General features: G+C 45.7%; 1 protein-coding gene across 1 annotated transcript in view; it reads right to left on the bottom strand.

The window, feature by feature from the left end:
* The window catches only part of FBXW8 (F-box and WD repeat domain containing 8), a 61,286-nt gene that overhangs the window by 16,489 nt on the left and 28,628 nt on the right, over positions 1-16,169 (bottom strand). The window contains exons 6-7 of the mRNA XM_036393523.2: positions 9,611-9,807; positions 8,534-8,743 (exon numbers count right to left, since the gene is read on the bottom strand). Coding sequence (XP_036249416.1) covers positions 8,534-8,743; positions 9,611-9,807 — 407 coding nt within the window. The remainder of the gene's footprint in view (positions 1-8,533; positions 8,744-9,610; positions 9,808-16,169) is intronic.

Here is a 16,169-nt window from a genome sequence, read left to right as displayed (position 1 = left end):
CTGTCTTGAGCAGTTTCATGACCTGCAAATGAATTTCAAACCCTTATCCTGACCAATTGATAAGTAAAGAAGCTAAAAGCACTCAGGATGCTTAAGTCTGAATAATAATTTCCTGGAGACAGGGATTTAAAAGCACACTGATGACAATTCTGAGGTTGCTGGAACACCTCTGATGAGCTCTCCTGTAATATCCCAAGGCAAGAAGGATTTTCCTTACAAAGGCCAAGGAGAGAGAATGGAAATACCTGGTCAATAGGGACTTGAAATAAGGGCCTGTGTGTTAAAGGGCAGATAAAGCATAAGATCTCTGGGAGGTTTATAATCCTATAATGCACACTGCAAAGGGATTACCCTTTTAAAGGTATTTATAATCCTATAATGGACACCCAAGCCCAGTGACCTAATAGGTACAGAACTGAGGGAAGTGAACCAAGAGCATTTGGGTGTGAAATGAAGAACCCTGGGATAACACACTAATGAGCAGCCCTGGCCCCTCTGGGACCTCAGGGAGGAAAAGCATTAAAGACCCCGTGCAGGCAGCACCGGGATCCAACGCCCCAAATAAAAAGTGTCACCTATTAACATTGGCCAAATGAAAAGTCCAAGCTGTTGGCCAAGAGCCAGGCAATCTCCCTGAATGCTTAATAATTCAACAAGCCAGGAATAGCCAGAGCACCTCCAGCATTCTGTTTAGTTAAAGACCACAGAGATTAGCAAACACATTATCCATCTCCGAGGCGATCCCTTCCCTGTTACAAGTCCCTTAACGACCTTTACCATCCCTCCCTCTCTCTCTCTCTCTTTTAATAAGGCTGAGCAAATGGGACTTCATTTCAGCCCACTGCCACAGACTGGGGGTATTAATTATTCATGCTCATAGTCTCCCCTTTGTTAAGGCAGTGCATTAGACTAATTCCCCTCTTTGCTGGGTGACGGGCAGGGCTCAGCCTGTGGCTGCTCCTCTGGGAGGGACACACCAGGAACCCAGCCCAGGCATGGGAAGAAAGGCAAAGTTACTGTTCTGCACAGAACTGCAGAGTGCTGGGGACAGGGAGCTCTCTTTAAATGCTGTCCAAGAACTCGTGAAAGATGCCTGAAATGAATTCCCAAGGAATTAAAGGCTCTGGAGCCAGAAGAGCTGAGCTGTGAGCTTTGTTACATCTCGCTGCTAAGTGAGGTCAAGCGTGGTCGATGCGCTCTGCTTGAGACACTTCCAAGAAAAACCAAGGAACTGTAGGAAATGCTGCTGATGGAACTCTTCCATGCGTGGCCAAAACCCCAGCAGGTGTTTTGGGATGCTGTGTTGTTGGAGATGTCTTTTTTGGACAGAACATTAAAACAACAAATCCCTGAGCACTTGTTATCAAAGAGCCTGTGGTACTTTCAACAAGAGCTGGGGTGTCCATCCCACTGTCCTGGATGGCAGCCAGCACACGCTTGCTCTGGGAAGAGCTGCTTTCCCTTTCCCTTTCCCTTTTCCCTTTCCCTTCCCAGCCCATTCCTGCCTCCCTTTCCCTTTCCCTTTCCAGCCCATTCCTGCCTCCTGCCCACAGGAACAGCATGGGGCAGCTGGAGACAGAGCTGTGTCTCAGAACTGGGTGAATCCCTCTGTGTGTTGGTTCTTATAATTCTTATTCTCTGAATTTGGTTCTTATTTAGATGCAGTATTGGAAGGAGGATCATAAATATCAGCAAAAAGCACGTTGTAAAACCACACTCAAACCCTACATCCTTCTCCTCACTGTACAACACACAGGATCCATTACAGAAGCACTTTTTCAGAAAGAACCATCCAGGATTGAGGTTTCTGTCATTTCAAGTAAAATAAAACCACACTGAGTTGCTCACAGTGGCAGAGGATCAAGCAGCAAGCCTGAGAACAGAATTTACATTTATTTTCAGATTATATTTCTCCCCTTTGCTTCTGTCCAGCCCTCTGCCAATTGGAAAAAACATTGCCTGAATACACACAAATATTGCCAATGAAAAAGGGGCTGTGAAATTCCAAGTCCACCATAAACAAAAAGGGACCTGGTGTCTGCTCAGGTCAAACCCATCTGATCCAGAGGGTACCTACAAAAGCAGGAATATGCATTTGTGGGGGAACTCATCAAATTAAACACAACATATGGTACACACTGCTGCAAGTTTGGATTTTATATCTAAAGTGATGTGGAAAACAAGAATATTTTTAAAGTTTACAAGCCCCAGGGGCACAGTTTCCCTGTGCAAATGTATTGGATTGCCTACTGTAAATATGGCACATAACACTGCAACAACAACAAAAACAATCTGACTGTTAACAAATGCAAGGTCAGCACGCTGATACTTGTGCACACAGATAAGTGTTCTGGCTCCATAAATTTCAAGATGAGCTAAGATTTAAAAGGAGCAGCTGAAGGAGACAGACAGACAATCAGAGAAGAAGAAAAAGAGTAAATCAAACACAAAACAGCCAGTTAAAAAATAAATAAATAAAAAAGCAGTTAATATCCATGAATAATGGATGTTTGATTTAAAAGCAGTTTACTCCAATATGATGTAATTTTTGACAATCAGCCAGAGAGACTATTTTTCAAGTTCTTGCCAGATAGAAGTCATTGTGAGGAGCTGGGAACACAAGTGCTTCTCTGAGCATGTGGAAAATTGACTTTCATGCCATCCTAAAGGTGACTTCTCCTGGCAGACGCATGCGCCGGGCAATGCCTGAAAACCCAAAAGCAGCAACAGAGCTCCCAGCAAATCCAGCAGGAAAAGCAGCTCCCTGCTCCTCCCCATCCAACACCTGCTGCACAAGTCACACACAGAGCTAGAGACAAGTGCAGTTTGCTTTTCCCTTTGAAGTTTCCCTGTGCCTGGAGTTGCAGAGTGAGGCTTCAGGCTGGTGGCAAGCAGGGGAGCCAAGCTCCGCGCTGGCGCTGCCAACGCACCTGCAGCCCTGGGCACTGCCAGCCCCCGGGGCTCTGCCAGCCTGGGATGGGCTGGGATGTGGGCAGATGTCTGCTAGGACTGGAATGGGGTCACCAGGCTCGTTTGACTCGTGCCCAGAGCCTGGGCTAAGAGCTGCAGGGCCCGTGGGGAGGATGTTGTGTTTACCCACTGAACCACCCACACACTCAAAAACCCCTCTAGCCCAGGGACAGGTGTTCCCTGACCTGAGGGAAACCTTCGTCCATGGAGAAGGGAGGCAAGGAGAACCTTAAAAACTGAATTCAATCCCTTGGTTTCATCACCTGGAATATTCATGGCACATCCCAGCAGCTGTATTTTCCAAACCTGAGGCACTCACCTCAGCCACGGTGCCAATTTTAAGGCACTCACACTATAGCACACACAAGGAGGAAAAAGCAGAATGTCCTTAATGTCAGCCAATAGAAAGGGAATGATTGATTTATTATTTATTATTTATTTAGTCTTTTATTTATTTCAACTTGCAAAATTATTCCTGATCACTTAGAGCGTTTGATCAAGAAATCATGCAAAATTTAGACAAGAAAAAGTTCTGGACTCTCTGCTGGTGTCTTTTCCTTGCAATAGTTCAGTTCCTCACAGAGTTCTGCCTTTCTGACATGGTACCAAAGAGCTTATAAATAAAAAGGTATTTAAAACACCTTTCAACACCTCCAAAGATCTGCTAACACCCTGCAGTCCTGCAGCTCCTCAAAGAGAGACATTGGGGCAAGTTCCATCTGTTCAGACACCAGCAAGCCCTGCCCTTCTACTGGTATGAAAACAAGAGTTCATGAAGATGAATTTGCTGAAAATTGGGCTCTTTACAAGGGTCACAGAGGCCAACAGAAATGAAAAACCCCACATTTTTTAAACAAGAAAAAACTAAGATTAAAAAATGGAACTCTCTGGAACTCCATGAGAACTGGAGACAACACCAGGAAAGACAATGCAGCTTCTCAGTTAGGAGGATTTTAGTTAAAATAAGGTGTAAAAGCTCACATAAAGCAGTCATGAACTAAATATATCATCCAAAAATGACTGTAAAGTATAAAACTCAACTTCAAGGAATATTTACTGTTGTCCAGAGCAGCTGGGGCTGCCCCTGGATCCCTGGCAGTGCCCAAGGCCAGGCTGGACATTGGGGCTGGGAGCAGCCTGGGACAGTGGGAGGTGTCCCTGCCATGGCAGGGGTGGCACTGGGTGGGCTTTAAGGTCCCTTCCAACCCAAACCACTCAGGGGTTCTATGATTTCAAATTTGTTTTCACTCACTATCACTGGTTAATTCCACTGGACACACTCACATTTCCAAGCAGCTGAAGAATTCCACGGAAACACGAAATCCAGGAGCAAACCCAGGCAGTGTTTCACTGGCTGCTGAGAGGAGCCAGGTGAGGTTGAACACCTTTCCTCAAGCCAATCATCAGCTCCAGAGAGCTGCAAAAGCAGCAGCATGAACAAGCAGCACCCAAGAGAGCTGATCTCAGCACATTCACAGCTGTAAAATCATCCCTTCCCTCCTCTCCTCCACATCCACCAGCCCTGGAATCAGGTTCATGTTTGTGCACAAAGCAACCAAACCCACACCTGAACTGTGCCTGACAATATCTGCAACAAAAATCCTCACCTGAACTGTGCCTGACAATATCTGTAAGAAAAATCCTCACCTGAACTGTGCCTGACAATATCTGCAACAAAAATCCTCACCTGAACTGTGCCTGACAATATCTGTAAGAAAAATCCTCATGCATGCTGTGTGAAGCTTCTTTGGTAGAAAAACCCCCAAATCCTCCTTTGTTTATTGTCTCATATCCCCGAGAATATGTTAAGAATTTTGAACAGAATCTGACAAAGTTGTGTTTTAGGATTTTTCCCCTCATCTCTACAAACAACAAACTCTAAATTTCATAGAAATAATCCACAAAGCTCACCTGAGCTATAGTAGGAGACCAGACTTACCTGACAGCAGGTTCAGGGAAGGTTATAAAGGCACCAGCTATGAGAAAAGCTCCAGACTGCATCAGAAACCAGATGAACTCAAGCCTAACATTTATCCTGCTGCTTCTTTTTGAGGTTTAGATCCTGACCTGAAGTGGACCAAAGCCAATCTGTGGATTTAATCTCCCCCATGGTGTTTAAACCCAAAATCCCCACAGGTGAATGCCCAGCCTTGTGGTGCTACAGCAGCTCTGGGACCAGGGGGCTCCCAACTGCCTGACACAGGGGATTTGTCACTGGCCTGACATCATCCCTCAAGGAATGTCCCCTGGATGCCCTGGGAATAAGGATTTCCCCCATGGTCATTATCTGGGCTATTTAATTAGCCCTAGACAAGCCTAGATAGGAACAGAGATCTCAGAATTTGGACTTGAAGGGATTTCATGTTAAGTTGAAAGAGCTGAAACAACAAAATCTTTCATTGCTTAACTTCAAAAGAGTTCCAGGAGCACTAGAGCAGAAGAACTTTCAAGAAACAGCAGCATATTTGGGTTGTCTGGTGCTACTAAAGTGCAAGCTGAACTTCTCAGGGAAGAAGCATTTCTGTTTTCTCCTCCCTCCTGCACGGGTGTCTCTCATCTGACAGGAGCCAAGTCTAGGCCACGGATTTGATGTTTTCCTCCTCTCCAACATAAAAGTTCCCAGAAAATTTATGCCTCAGATCTCAGCTCTGCTGTCAAACGTGGCTAAAATTAGAAAATGATTTTATAAAAAGAGAGAGAGGGAGGAAAAAGATGGTTTCCCTAAGTGTTTTGATCAGGAAGCAGGTTACTAGGCAGGGATTGCCAGAAGGAAAATAATAACCAGGAGGAAAACAAAGAAAACCCCGAAGTGGGGAGGAACACAGGCAGCAGCCAGGGGGGCTGGAATCCTCCAGGATGGCATTTCCAGGCTGGGGAGCTCTCCCAAAGCCAGGCTGTCCCCGTGGGCCCAGTGTAATCAGCCACTGCAGAGTCCCTGCACGTCTGCGCGGGGCCGCTCGTTAGCATAAGAGCCATCAGTAATTAATTTCCGGCGTGATGTCAGCTGGAGCAGCAGTGCCAAGGCAGTGTCCTTGTCACACCCCCTGGCTGTCTGGGCCCATCTCCCTGATTAGGATGCACCAGGTTTAATGCAATCTGCCAGCAAGAGCCAGGGAGCTCAGGACTAAATGAGGAAAGATGTCCTGTGCTGGTGTTCACAGGGGTCTCTGGACGAGGGAAGAGATGACAATGTTGACTCCATGTTTCAGAAGCCTGATTTATTATTTTATTATATATATTATATTAAAACTATACTAAAAGAATAGAAGAAAGATTTCATCAGAAGGTTTGCAAAGAAGGAAAAAGAATGATAACAAAAGCTTGTGTCCGACTGAGAGTCCAAGACAGCTGGGCTGTGATTGGCCATTAATTAGAACCAACCAACATGGACCAATCCCAGATGCACCTGTTGCATTCCACACCAGCAGATAATTATTATTTACATTTTGTTCCTGAGGCCTCTCAGCTTCTCAGGAGAAAAATTCCTAAGGAAAGGATTTTTCATAAAACATGTCTGTGACAATGTCCAGCTTTGCTGAGCGTCATTTGGACCTGGGGAAGTTTCTTGTAAGGACCCAGGACATTCCTCTGGCTGCCCTGGGTGATTTGAGACCCTGGCAAGGGGCTCAGAGACCTTGGCACAGAGTCACAAACACCTGTGCCTTCCATTTTAACCCATGGAAACAATTCCCAGCTTTGTGTGAGGAGTTACAAGCCACAAGAGTTTGAGTAGAATGATGGTGAATTTGTCACAGAGTGAAAAAGTAGAATTTTGGGGATTTAGAATGGGGGTTCAAGAGGCAAGATGGAGGAATCTGGGTGTGTCCTGTCCTTCTTCTCCTTCTTATTGTCCTCCATCTTCTGCTGTGATGGTGACACTTTTGGATTGGTTTAGAGTAGAGACAGACTGTCTAACATGGGTGATAGGTATTGGGATTTTATTATAAAGTACATGTAGTTTGTAGTATAAAAAGCCAACACCACCCCAAGGGCAGGGACTGTGCCACAACCCAACCTGCTGGACAGAGAAAGAATGTAACAGATAAGAGAAAATAACAACCTTGAAAAGCAGAACCCAGGAATCTCAGCTTCTTTGGTCATGGGGCTGGGAAAAAAGAGACTTTCTAACACCTCAGGGGTCATCTCAACCACAGAAACCTGAGAGTTTCTCTGTTCTTTATGAGGCACAAAAGTGATCACTGGGGTAATGCCCCCAAATGAGGCAATTTCACCTCCTGCCCTCTCACCTCTGGAGGGAAAAGAGCGGAGTTAGGACAGCAGAGGAATGAATAAAGACAGCACAACTCGCAGCATCTCAGCCCCCCAGGTATTTATGGGGGGTTTATGGGGGATGAGGTGCAGCTGAACACATTTATCCCTTACAGAGGAAGCCCTAAATAAAGCTTTCCCATTCCAGTCACTTGCCCAGGGAAATCCTGCATTTTTACACTCCAGATCACAGTGGTCTGCAGTGGGTGCTCCACTCCTGCTCCTTCCCTCACTGCTGACAGCCCCAGTGTAACACAAAAATGGAATTAAACCAGGGACTGGAAAAGGGAGGCAAGGTGCAGGAAAGGGAAAGGAACTCTTCCCAAGGCATCTGGAAACACCAAAATCCCCTCACAGTTTGGCCAAATACTCAAGAGCACAGCACAAAAAGCACCCTCCTCCTCAGGGCGCCCATTTGCCTGACACTGCTCAGGATCCCTCACAAGAGAGGCTGAGGGATGGTTTGGGATTTTGGGTTGGTTACCGGGGATTTTAGGTGGGATTTTTGAGATGAGTTCCCCCTGATGCCATTGATGCAGCACAGACTGAGCTCCTTGCTGAGGAGCAGAGGGTGCAAGGGAACCCAGCTGGCTGAATGTCAGATTATGCTTTCTTCTGACCTAGAGATGGGGCAACTGAGAGGTGTTTTAAAAACTTCTATTTTTAGTCTCTTGTGAAGGGTGAGACAATACAGATATTATAATTTACACTACCACAATTAGAAGCTAATTATTTCTTAATTACAATATAGTATAAGTGGTTTTTGACTTATTAATTTTTACCACACTATGCTGTAAATCTTAAAACTAATCATCTAAAATTACTCTTCATAAATCTTACTACAATATATGTTTCATAACTCTATTTCCCTAAAGTATCTAATCTTATTTATAAAACCATCCTTTGAAACTTGTTTCTAGTTCTATTTCTCTATTTTCTCTTTCTCTATTTCTCTATTGTTGAGAGAGAAATAGTTCTATTTCTCTCTCAACAATATCTATCTTATTCCATAGTACCTCTAAGTCTATATTTCCTATATCAAAGTTTACATACAGATACATACTGTGTAAACCTTGTGTCAAACTTCAAAAATTCTCTACAAATTCATTTCCCACAGCTAAACAGTAATCCCTCACTTCAGCCCACAGAAGAACACAAAGCAGCATCAGATTATTGCATTGAATTTTCTCTCTACTCTCAAAAGCTGGAGAGCAGGGAAAGAAGTCCTCAGCATGAACTCTTTTCTCCTTAATTACAAAGGTATAAAAATCTTCTCAGAAAATAATGACAATACCTGGTTGGGCTCATTCAATAACCAGCCAAAGGTTTTGATGCCAAAGGCGGCCTCGTGAGCAGCCACGTCGAGGCAGGTGACAGGCTGGCCATAGACCGAGTGCAGAATCCTGCCAGGAGCTTCTGCTTTCAGGAGATAGACAATGTCCTCTGCAGCTGCCACTGCCACAGGGCTCCCCCTCACATCTGGAACCAGATTAAGGAAGTTGACCTGAAAAGAGCAGACTTTTTTATTTTATTTTTTATTTTAATTTATTTTAATACAGTCAAAAATTCTTTTGCATGTGCTGAACTGAACAAACTAGTCGTGTGTGTCCTGAATCACCTCAGCTATGGATTAATTCCACACAAAGACCAAGCATCAAGCTTATTTCTGAACTACAAGACTGACTGAGCTTTGGAGGGGGGATTAATCAGGAGTGGTTTAAATCACTTCACACCCTTTAACTACACAACTTCCTCCTACAGGAGAGAGGCTGCAAGACTCAATTATTCCCACACACTTCCTTCCCCTTTCAAACAAATGCTGATACTCTGAGACAAAACAAAACTTCAGAAAATGAGTTTTAATTACAACTCTCAAAACTTCAGTGACAGAAGGTGCAACCTAAAGAAGCTGCATGAGTAGTTACAGCTTCACAAGTGACACTATTAGGCTGCCTGCAATATCCTGCCTCAGAATTAATCAGATAGTGTGGATCTGGAATGAGACCTGGAGTTTCAGCTCCAATTCTATGCGAGAAAACTGATTTACAAAATGAGCCAGCTTAGTTTATTGTTGACAGAAAAAAAAAAAAAAAAAGGAAAAAAAACAAAAACAAAAAACAAAAACCCCAGCCAACCTCCTGCACCATATGGACTTGTGTTCATTTGCACTCCTAGCTCAAGCCAGCAGTTCACCCTTGCTCTTCAGGGATGGAAACTCACCCTGAACCTGCTCCAAAGTCAGAGCCTCGAGCCGCTACCGCCCTGATCTAGCTCAGGCTGTAAGACTTTTATAAGAACCATCCCAACCCTACCAACATCAATTAGTGGATCAGGAGCTCCTGTAAGGAAGCAGAGCAGCCTGGAGACTCACCAGTTTCTGGATTTCAAAGGTTCCTGGGGTTTGCCAGAATCCTCTGTCGTCGGGGCTCTCCAGCCTGACCTGGAAGCCGGAGGCCGTGGCCACGGCGGCGCCGCCCGGGGCCAGCGCCAGCGCCTGGAGGTGCTGGTTGTGCTGGAAGTGATGGATGGGCTCCTGGCCCAGCAGCAGGCTCCAAACACTGACAGTGCCTGCACAGGAGAAATGGGGTTAGCTCAGCTCTGACACAACCTTCAACGAGCCTTTAAACAGCTGCAAGTGGAGCTGGTGCAACAAAGGAACACACGGGGGAGAGATGGGGGCAGGACGGCTGAACTTCAGGATGCTCTGGTTCCTCTGGCCATGGGTGCACAGGAGAATTTATGTGCTCTGGCCTGAAGCTGAGGGAGGGGATGTATAGATGGGATATTGGGAATCAGGAATTGTTCCCTGGCAGGGTGGGCAGGCCCTGGCACAGGTGCCCAGAGCAGCTGGGGCTGCCCCTGGATCCCTGGCAGTGCCCAAGGCCAGGCTGGACATTGGGGCTGGGAGCAGCCTGGGACAGTGGGAGGTGTCCCTGCCATGGCAGGGGTGGCACTGGATGTGCTTTAAGGTCCCTTCCAACCCAAGCCCATCTGTGATTCTGTGATTCCAGGTTCTATTTGCTCTGTACATAATTCCTAATTTCTGTCCAATAACATTAGCAGCTACCTTGAGGAAGACTCTTTGACTTCTCCCACATTTCCATGTTTGAGATGCAAACAGACACCTGAAATTTTGTTCTATTATAGAGAGGCTCTCAATTACCCCAAAACCAGTGAGGAAGAGCCCACACTCCAATTTTAAGTCACTTTGCTGCATGGTCACAGAATCACAGAATATCATGAGCTGGAAGGGACCCACAGGGATCATCCAGTCCCACTTCTGTCCCTGCCCAGACCCCCAACAATCCCACCCTGTGCATCCCTGGCAGTGCTGCCCAAAGGCTCCTGGAGCTCTGGCAGCCTCGGGGCTGTGCCCATTCCCTGGGCAGCCTGGGCAGTGCCAGCACCCTCTGGGGGAAGAACCTTGCCCTGATCTCCACCTAAACCTCCCAGCACAGCTCCAGCCCTGGGTCCTGTCCCTGGTCAACACAGAGAAAAGCTAAAGAATACAAATCCTAACGACAAAGGAGTGTAAGTCAAAAGAAAACATACTTGTAATTGCATTTTTGCCAGCCTGGCTCCCCAGTTCTCTATTTAAAAGCATCATAATCTGAGTAAGAGCAACCTGAGGCAATCAGGAGGGAACCAGAAGGGAATTGGAGCCTTCTGGGCCACCTTTGCACTGAATTGAGAAGCAATCTTCCAGCGTGACAGGCAGGGCTGGAGAAGGCTCCCTTGCAGAGGAGCACGTTAATGATGAAATGATTAATGGCAGCTCTTCCTTCAGAAGGAGACATAAAAGCCCTGACAGACAGCTGTGGATGGGCACCACTGCCAGTTTGCAAACACTCCTCCCCAGTCCCAGAGGAGGTGAAGCAAGAGTGTGGTAATGAAACTGCACATAGTGAAATGGTAGCTAAATGAGTTTAAATTGATTTATGGTAGCTTTTGTAAAGATTATTTGGTATCTGGAAAGTGCTACCCATGTGAAATAATGCAGATAATCCTTAAGATCCCTGTCTAATGGCACTCCCACTGAATATTTATATTCCTCACCGTGGGAATGAGTACCATAATGGGGACCATTTTTGTTTTATTAGGGATGAATATTTAAATTAATCTGCTATTTGCCTAAACAATTAGCCGCCTCTGTTTGTTTACACAAAGCCAAAACTGCAATTAGGCTTCCATCAGAAAGATCAGTCCCGACTAAAACTGTCCCGACGGAGCCGTAAGGGCTCCGAGCAGAACTTCCCAAAATGACTTCTTAGCATAATGGTAATTATGTTAATTGCTTGAAAGGTAAATAACTGCTGAACTGGGTTTGCAAAACAGACTGGTTGCACACAGTTTCAACCCAGTTAACAAATCCAAGTGGGCAGCACAGGCTGCAGCCCCTCTGCAGGGCTGAGCTGGGGCTGCTCCTCCCCAAGGCAAAGGGATGGGGAGGCCTCACCTCCAGGAGAGATGATTTGGCCAGGAAAAACCCCATCAGTGATAAAGTGCTATCAGACACAGGGAGTCAGAACTGGACTTTGTGTCAGAGCATGGATTTGGCTGCCAGGCTCCTCTAATTTTCTCAATTTTTGTTCAGCAGAAAATGTATCTCAATTAAATATCAGGTTGATGAAGGGGAAAAAGAAGGCTGATTTGCTTTCAGTGAAAGCTTTTGTTTGCACATCTCTGTGATGAACATTCCACTGGGTTTAACAGTGTCTAAATGGATGAAAGTTCTGGGAAAAAGAATAAAATGTTCTGACCACAGGAGCAAACTGAGAAACCCAGAGCTCAGGGTTCTGCTCTCTAATTTTGGGCAACGAGGCACTAATTATTATTATTATTATTATTATTATTATTATTATTATTATTATTATTATTATTACTACTACTACTATTATTACTATTATTATTACTATTATTGTTGTTATTGCATCTCAAACATGACAAAATCTGTCCAAAAGAAAAGATTTTAACCAGGCAAACACAGAGTGTACAAACACAGATATGTGCATTGTATTGCCCATATAATGATACATGATACGGGCAAAACATTCCTGGAAATCTTAAAAAAAAAAGTGACTTGTAAGGTCACAAATTCACATGTGATGAAGGAGCACAAAGTAAAGAGTAACCTGGAGAGTTCAAAGAATATCCTGAATTGGAAGGGATCCACAAGGATCAGGACAGAAGGAAAACAGAAAAAGTAAACACTCCACTGGATTTATAAATAGGTAAAGCTGCTACGAGGGCTGAAAGTGCTGCTCAGAATATTCTGCACTTCACTGCAGAAACAACAAAAGGTATTTATGGGTGTGCAAGTCCTTGCAGCAGTCAATCACGTTTGGGTAAGAGCAAAAAATCCCACAGCATTCCAGTTCAGGTTATTAGTGTGGCACTAAAAAAAATCAGGCAAAGATTTAGCAGTGCAGATGAGATCACTGCTCTCCACAGTCTGTCTTCCTGCCTCCAGCACTGCCCAGCACCTCATTTCCACAGCAATTCCTCTGCTGAGGTGAAGTTAAGGTTGCAGCCATATGTTATCTTTGTTATTTTTTATAATACTGAAACCTTACTGTTAGAAGGTGACAAAATGAAAATTATAAGCAGCGGTTTCACAGCACGCTAAAATCTGCACCATAATTGTGATTATTCCAACTGAATTCTAACAGTAACTCCCCAAAATTATTTAAATTATGAGCAAGCTGGAAAGTCATCTTGGCTCATGAAAAGAAGTGCAAGAAGCTGCTGCTGCTGGTAGTGTAATGCTGATATTCAATGTGACAATCACTGCACCAGCCTCGTTTATCACTTTGCCCCAGATTTAACAAAAAATTCAACTCCCAACCCATATATTTCTGAATTGTGGCCTGATGAAAGGTCCATTTACTGCCATTGACTCCAGACTGGAAAGTACTTGGATAGAACATTGAGCAGGAGCTGCAGTGCCTCAGAGTGCAGTGCTGATCCTGACTGAATTCCACATTTTGGGAGCATCACCAGCCCTGCACCGCTCTTGCTGTGTCAAAGGTGGGAGGCTGGAGGCTCCTCTCTCTCCACCAGCAGTGCTGGCAGCACAAAAGACATCCTGCAAAAGCAGCAGTTACATCTGTTTTCACACAGGTTTTTCCCTGCTATTACAGGCAATGCATTTGCTACAAAATTAAACAAACCCAAGTATCTTTTTTTCCTTTAAAATCCCCTAATCCTCCGACAGGGCAAGGCAGCACAACCACAGAGCAAACAGTGTTAAATCTCATTTGTAAATATTATGCTGGCTGTGCCTGGCAGTGTCACAGAGCCTGTCTGAGCCCCTCCTGAGCTGGGCACCTGGCACTGCCCACCTGAGCTGCCTGTTTGGGGAGCTTGGATGTGGGTATGGAAGATTCCAGCTCAGATCCTAAAGACCCTTTGCATCAGCTCTTCCACATTAAAACCAGCATTTGCTGTCAGCTGGTGGCTGCTGCCAGCTTTGGAAGAGGTGTAAAGCAATCTATATGTGCATTATCTGAAAAAAAAAAAAAATTAAAACCCCAGAATTTTGTCTGTGCTGGAGCAGGGAATCCAAACGTGCTCATGGTTTACAAGCTCATTCCCTTCAGCTTCTAAACACAACAGCCTGGGAAGGCCAGAAGGTGCTGAATTCACATCATCTCCATGGTGCTTGTCCTGTTTCAGAGCTGTGGTCTTGCCACCTTGATTTAAACAAAATAAAACTCTATTTCACCTTTTGAAAACCCTTGGACTTGATGATCCTTGTGGGTCCCTTCCAGCTCAGGCTACTCTGTGATTTTCCACAGCTTCCATACAGGTAGGGTTTTTTTGCTTCAAAGTGAGAATATGAATTTATTTCCTTATAATTTTCAGCTATATCATATCTCTATGAAGTACAACCAATATAAGAAAAGTATGGGTGGAAATGAGCACCAGCCTGAAGTATCAAAACTTGTTGCTGTGAATTTTCGAGTTTTTCCCAAAAACATTTCTAGTTGTATATTAGTAAACACTAATTTAACCTTAGTAGATACTTGGAAGTTCATTAACCAACATTTTACATTTAATTTTCACTTCCAGCAGGTCCTGAGGGTACAAAGAGAGATCAGACCTAAGTGGCAAGAGCCTTTCCCTCACATGACCATTACCACACCAGTTCCCACCAAATGTTCCCAGATTTTACCTCCACCATCCCTCTTCCAGGGACTTCCACACAACAACATCCCTGGACAGTCCCTAAGAGAAGGCACAGACCCTGTTTCCCTCCCAGTGTGGGGAATGGGATGGGAAATCACACTTCACTCACCCAGACCAAGAGATCTGCACCCACAGCCACCAATGGGAATAAACATTGCAGCCCCTGCTCCTGCAGTTTTCTTCTGACATTTTTTCCTTCACTCCAGCCAGCCTGGAATGCTCCTGCTCTCTTAGAGCACGTCCTGGCATTTAGGGACACCAAACCCATCACTCTGCAAAGAGGGTACAGAAGGGACAACACCCCCAGGCAGCTTTAGGGGCATCCGAAAGGACAAGGGCACAGAAATCCAAAAAGCAGCACTGCCAAAATTCCCCTCCTGGAGGCTGCAGCAGGCAGGAGCACCTCTGATCCCTGCAGCAACCACCCTCCCGTGCTTCCCCTGCAGCTTGGGAAGGCCACCAGCTCCTCACAGTGGGCCTGAGGGGGTACAAGCAGGGCAGCAGGGCCGTGTTCCCCACCGTGCCTGCAGCAGGGTGGCCGTGGCATTTAAAGGACAGCAGGAAAAAGTTCTGTTCTCCTGTTGCTGCACATTGTTTGCCAGTCAAACCATGCAACTCCAGAGCGCAGGGGGGAGAGGCATGGCTGAAGCAGACTGCTGTTTCCCAAAAGCTGTGGCTCCCAGCCAAAGGCAGGCAAGCATGGAGCAGATGGAGTCCTGGCAAGGCCTCTCCTGTCCCTGCATTAGCAGCATCTGCTCATTACCCAGAACCCTCGCCTGCTTTATCTAATGCTCCAGGAAAAGCATTTTGATTTGATTCATTTCAGTTCGGTAACGTGCAACACAATTAGTGGTAAAATCAAACTGGAGCACTGCCAGTGCTGACAATAGGAAACAAGGCAGAAGAAATATGAGGCCAGTGGGTTGGAATTCAAAAATCACAACTGTGGCTCGAGTTGCCAAGTCCCGTTGCCCCAGGTGTACATCCAGTGCCCCCACTGAGCGCTGGCACGGGCACAGGGAACTTCATTTGCTCCTCATCCACTCCTCCCTCCTCTCCCTGTCCCTGCAGCCCGAGGCTGGCACCATCAGGAATCACAATCCCACTTTCCTCCAGGGCCACCATGGAGTGTCAACCCACTTCGGACAGAGCATCCCAGGAGGACATCCCTGTGTCCTTGGTGCGCCTGGGGAAGGAGCTGAGGAGCAGAGCAGGGCAGGCAGTGCCTGCCAGCCCTTCCCTGGGATGGGGAAGCAGGGCCAGCACCACGGGAGCCCTGCGGGACCGGGAGCAGCCGATGGTGTCGGGGCCAGCCAGGGATTCGCCAGGGAAGTCTAGACTGCCTGACAGCACCACCTCCAACACGAGCAGATGGTTCCTCTGGGTTAGTCAAACTTACAAACAAAGAGGAAAGGGAGCTGGAAAAGTACAACAAAGAACAATCAAACACATTATCTTCAAAGCCGTCCGCTCCCTCCCCAAAATTTAAAATAACTCTCTCCAGCAAACTGTAAATATGTGCTTTCGGCTTGCAGTTAGTAAACACTGCTAAAATGGGTCTTTTTATTTCCCTATTCCCATAGAAACTAATCTATTCTGACCAAGGCTTCTCAAATCAGAGTAACTGCCATATCACAGAGCCTATTAAAATCTCTACCCAAAAGAATAAAAGACGCCGAGCTTTATGCAAACTAGTTCAGTCACAGCACTGACAGCAAGGGATATGACAGGCAAAAAAACCC

Source organism: Molothrus ater, chromosome 18 (genome assembly GCF_012460135.2).
Source record: "Molothrus ater isolate BHLD 08-10-18 breed brown headed cowbird chromosome 18, BPBGC_Mater_1.1, whole genome shotgun sequence".
Taxonomy (NCBI): domain Eukaryota; kingdom Metazoa; phylum Chordata; class Aves; order Passeriformes; family Icteridae; genus Molothrus; species Molothrus ater.
The sequence above is the reverse complement of the archived record's forward strand: the minus strand, read 5'-3'. Positions and strand labels throughout refer to the sequence as shown.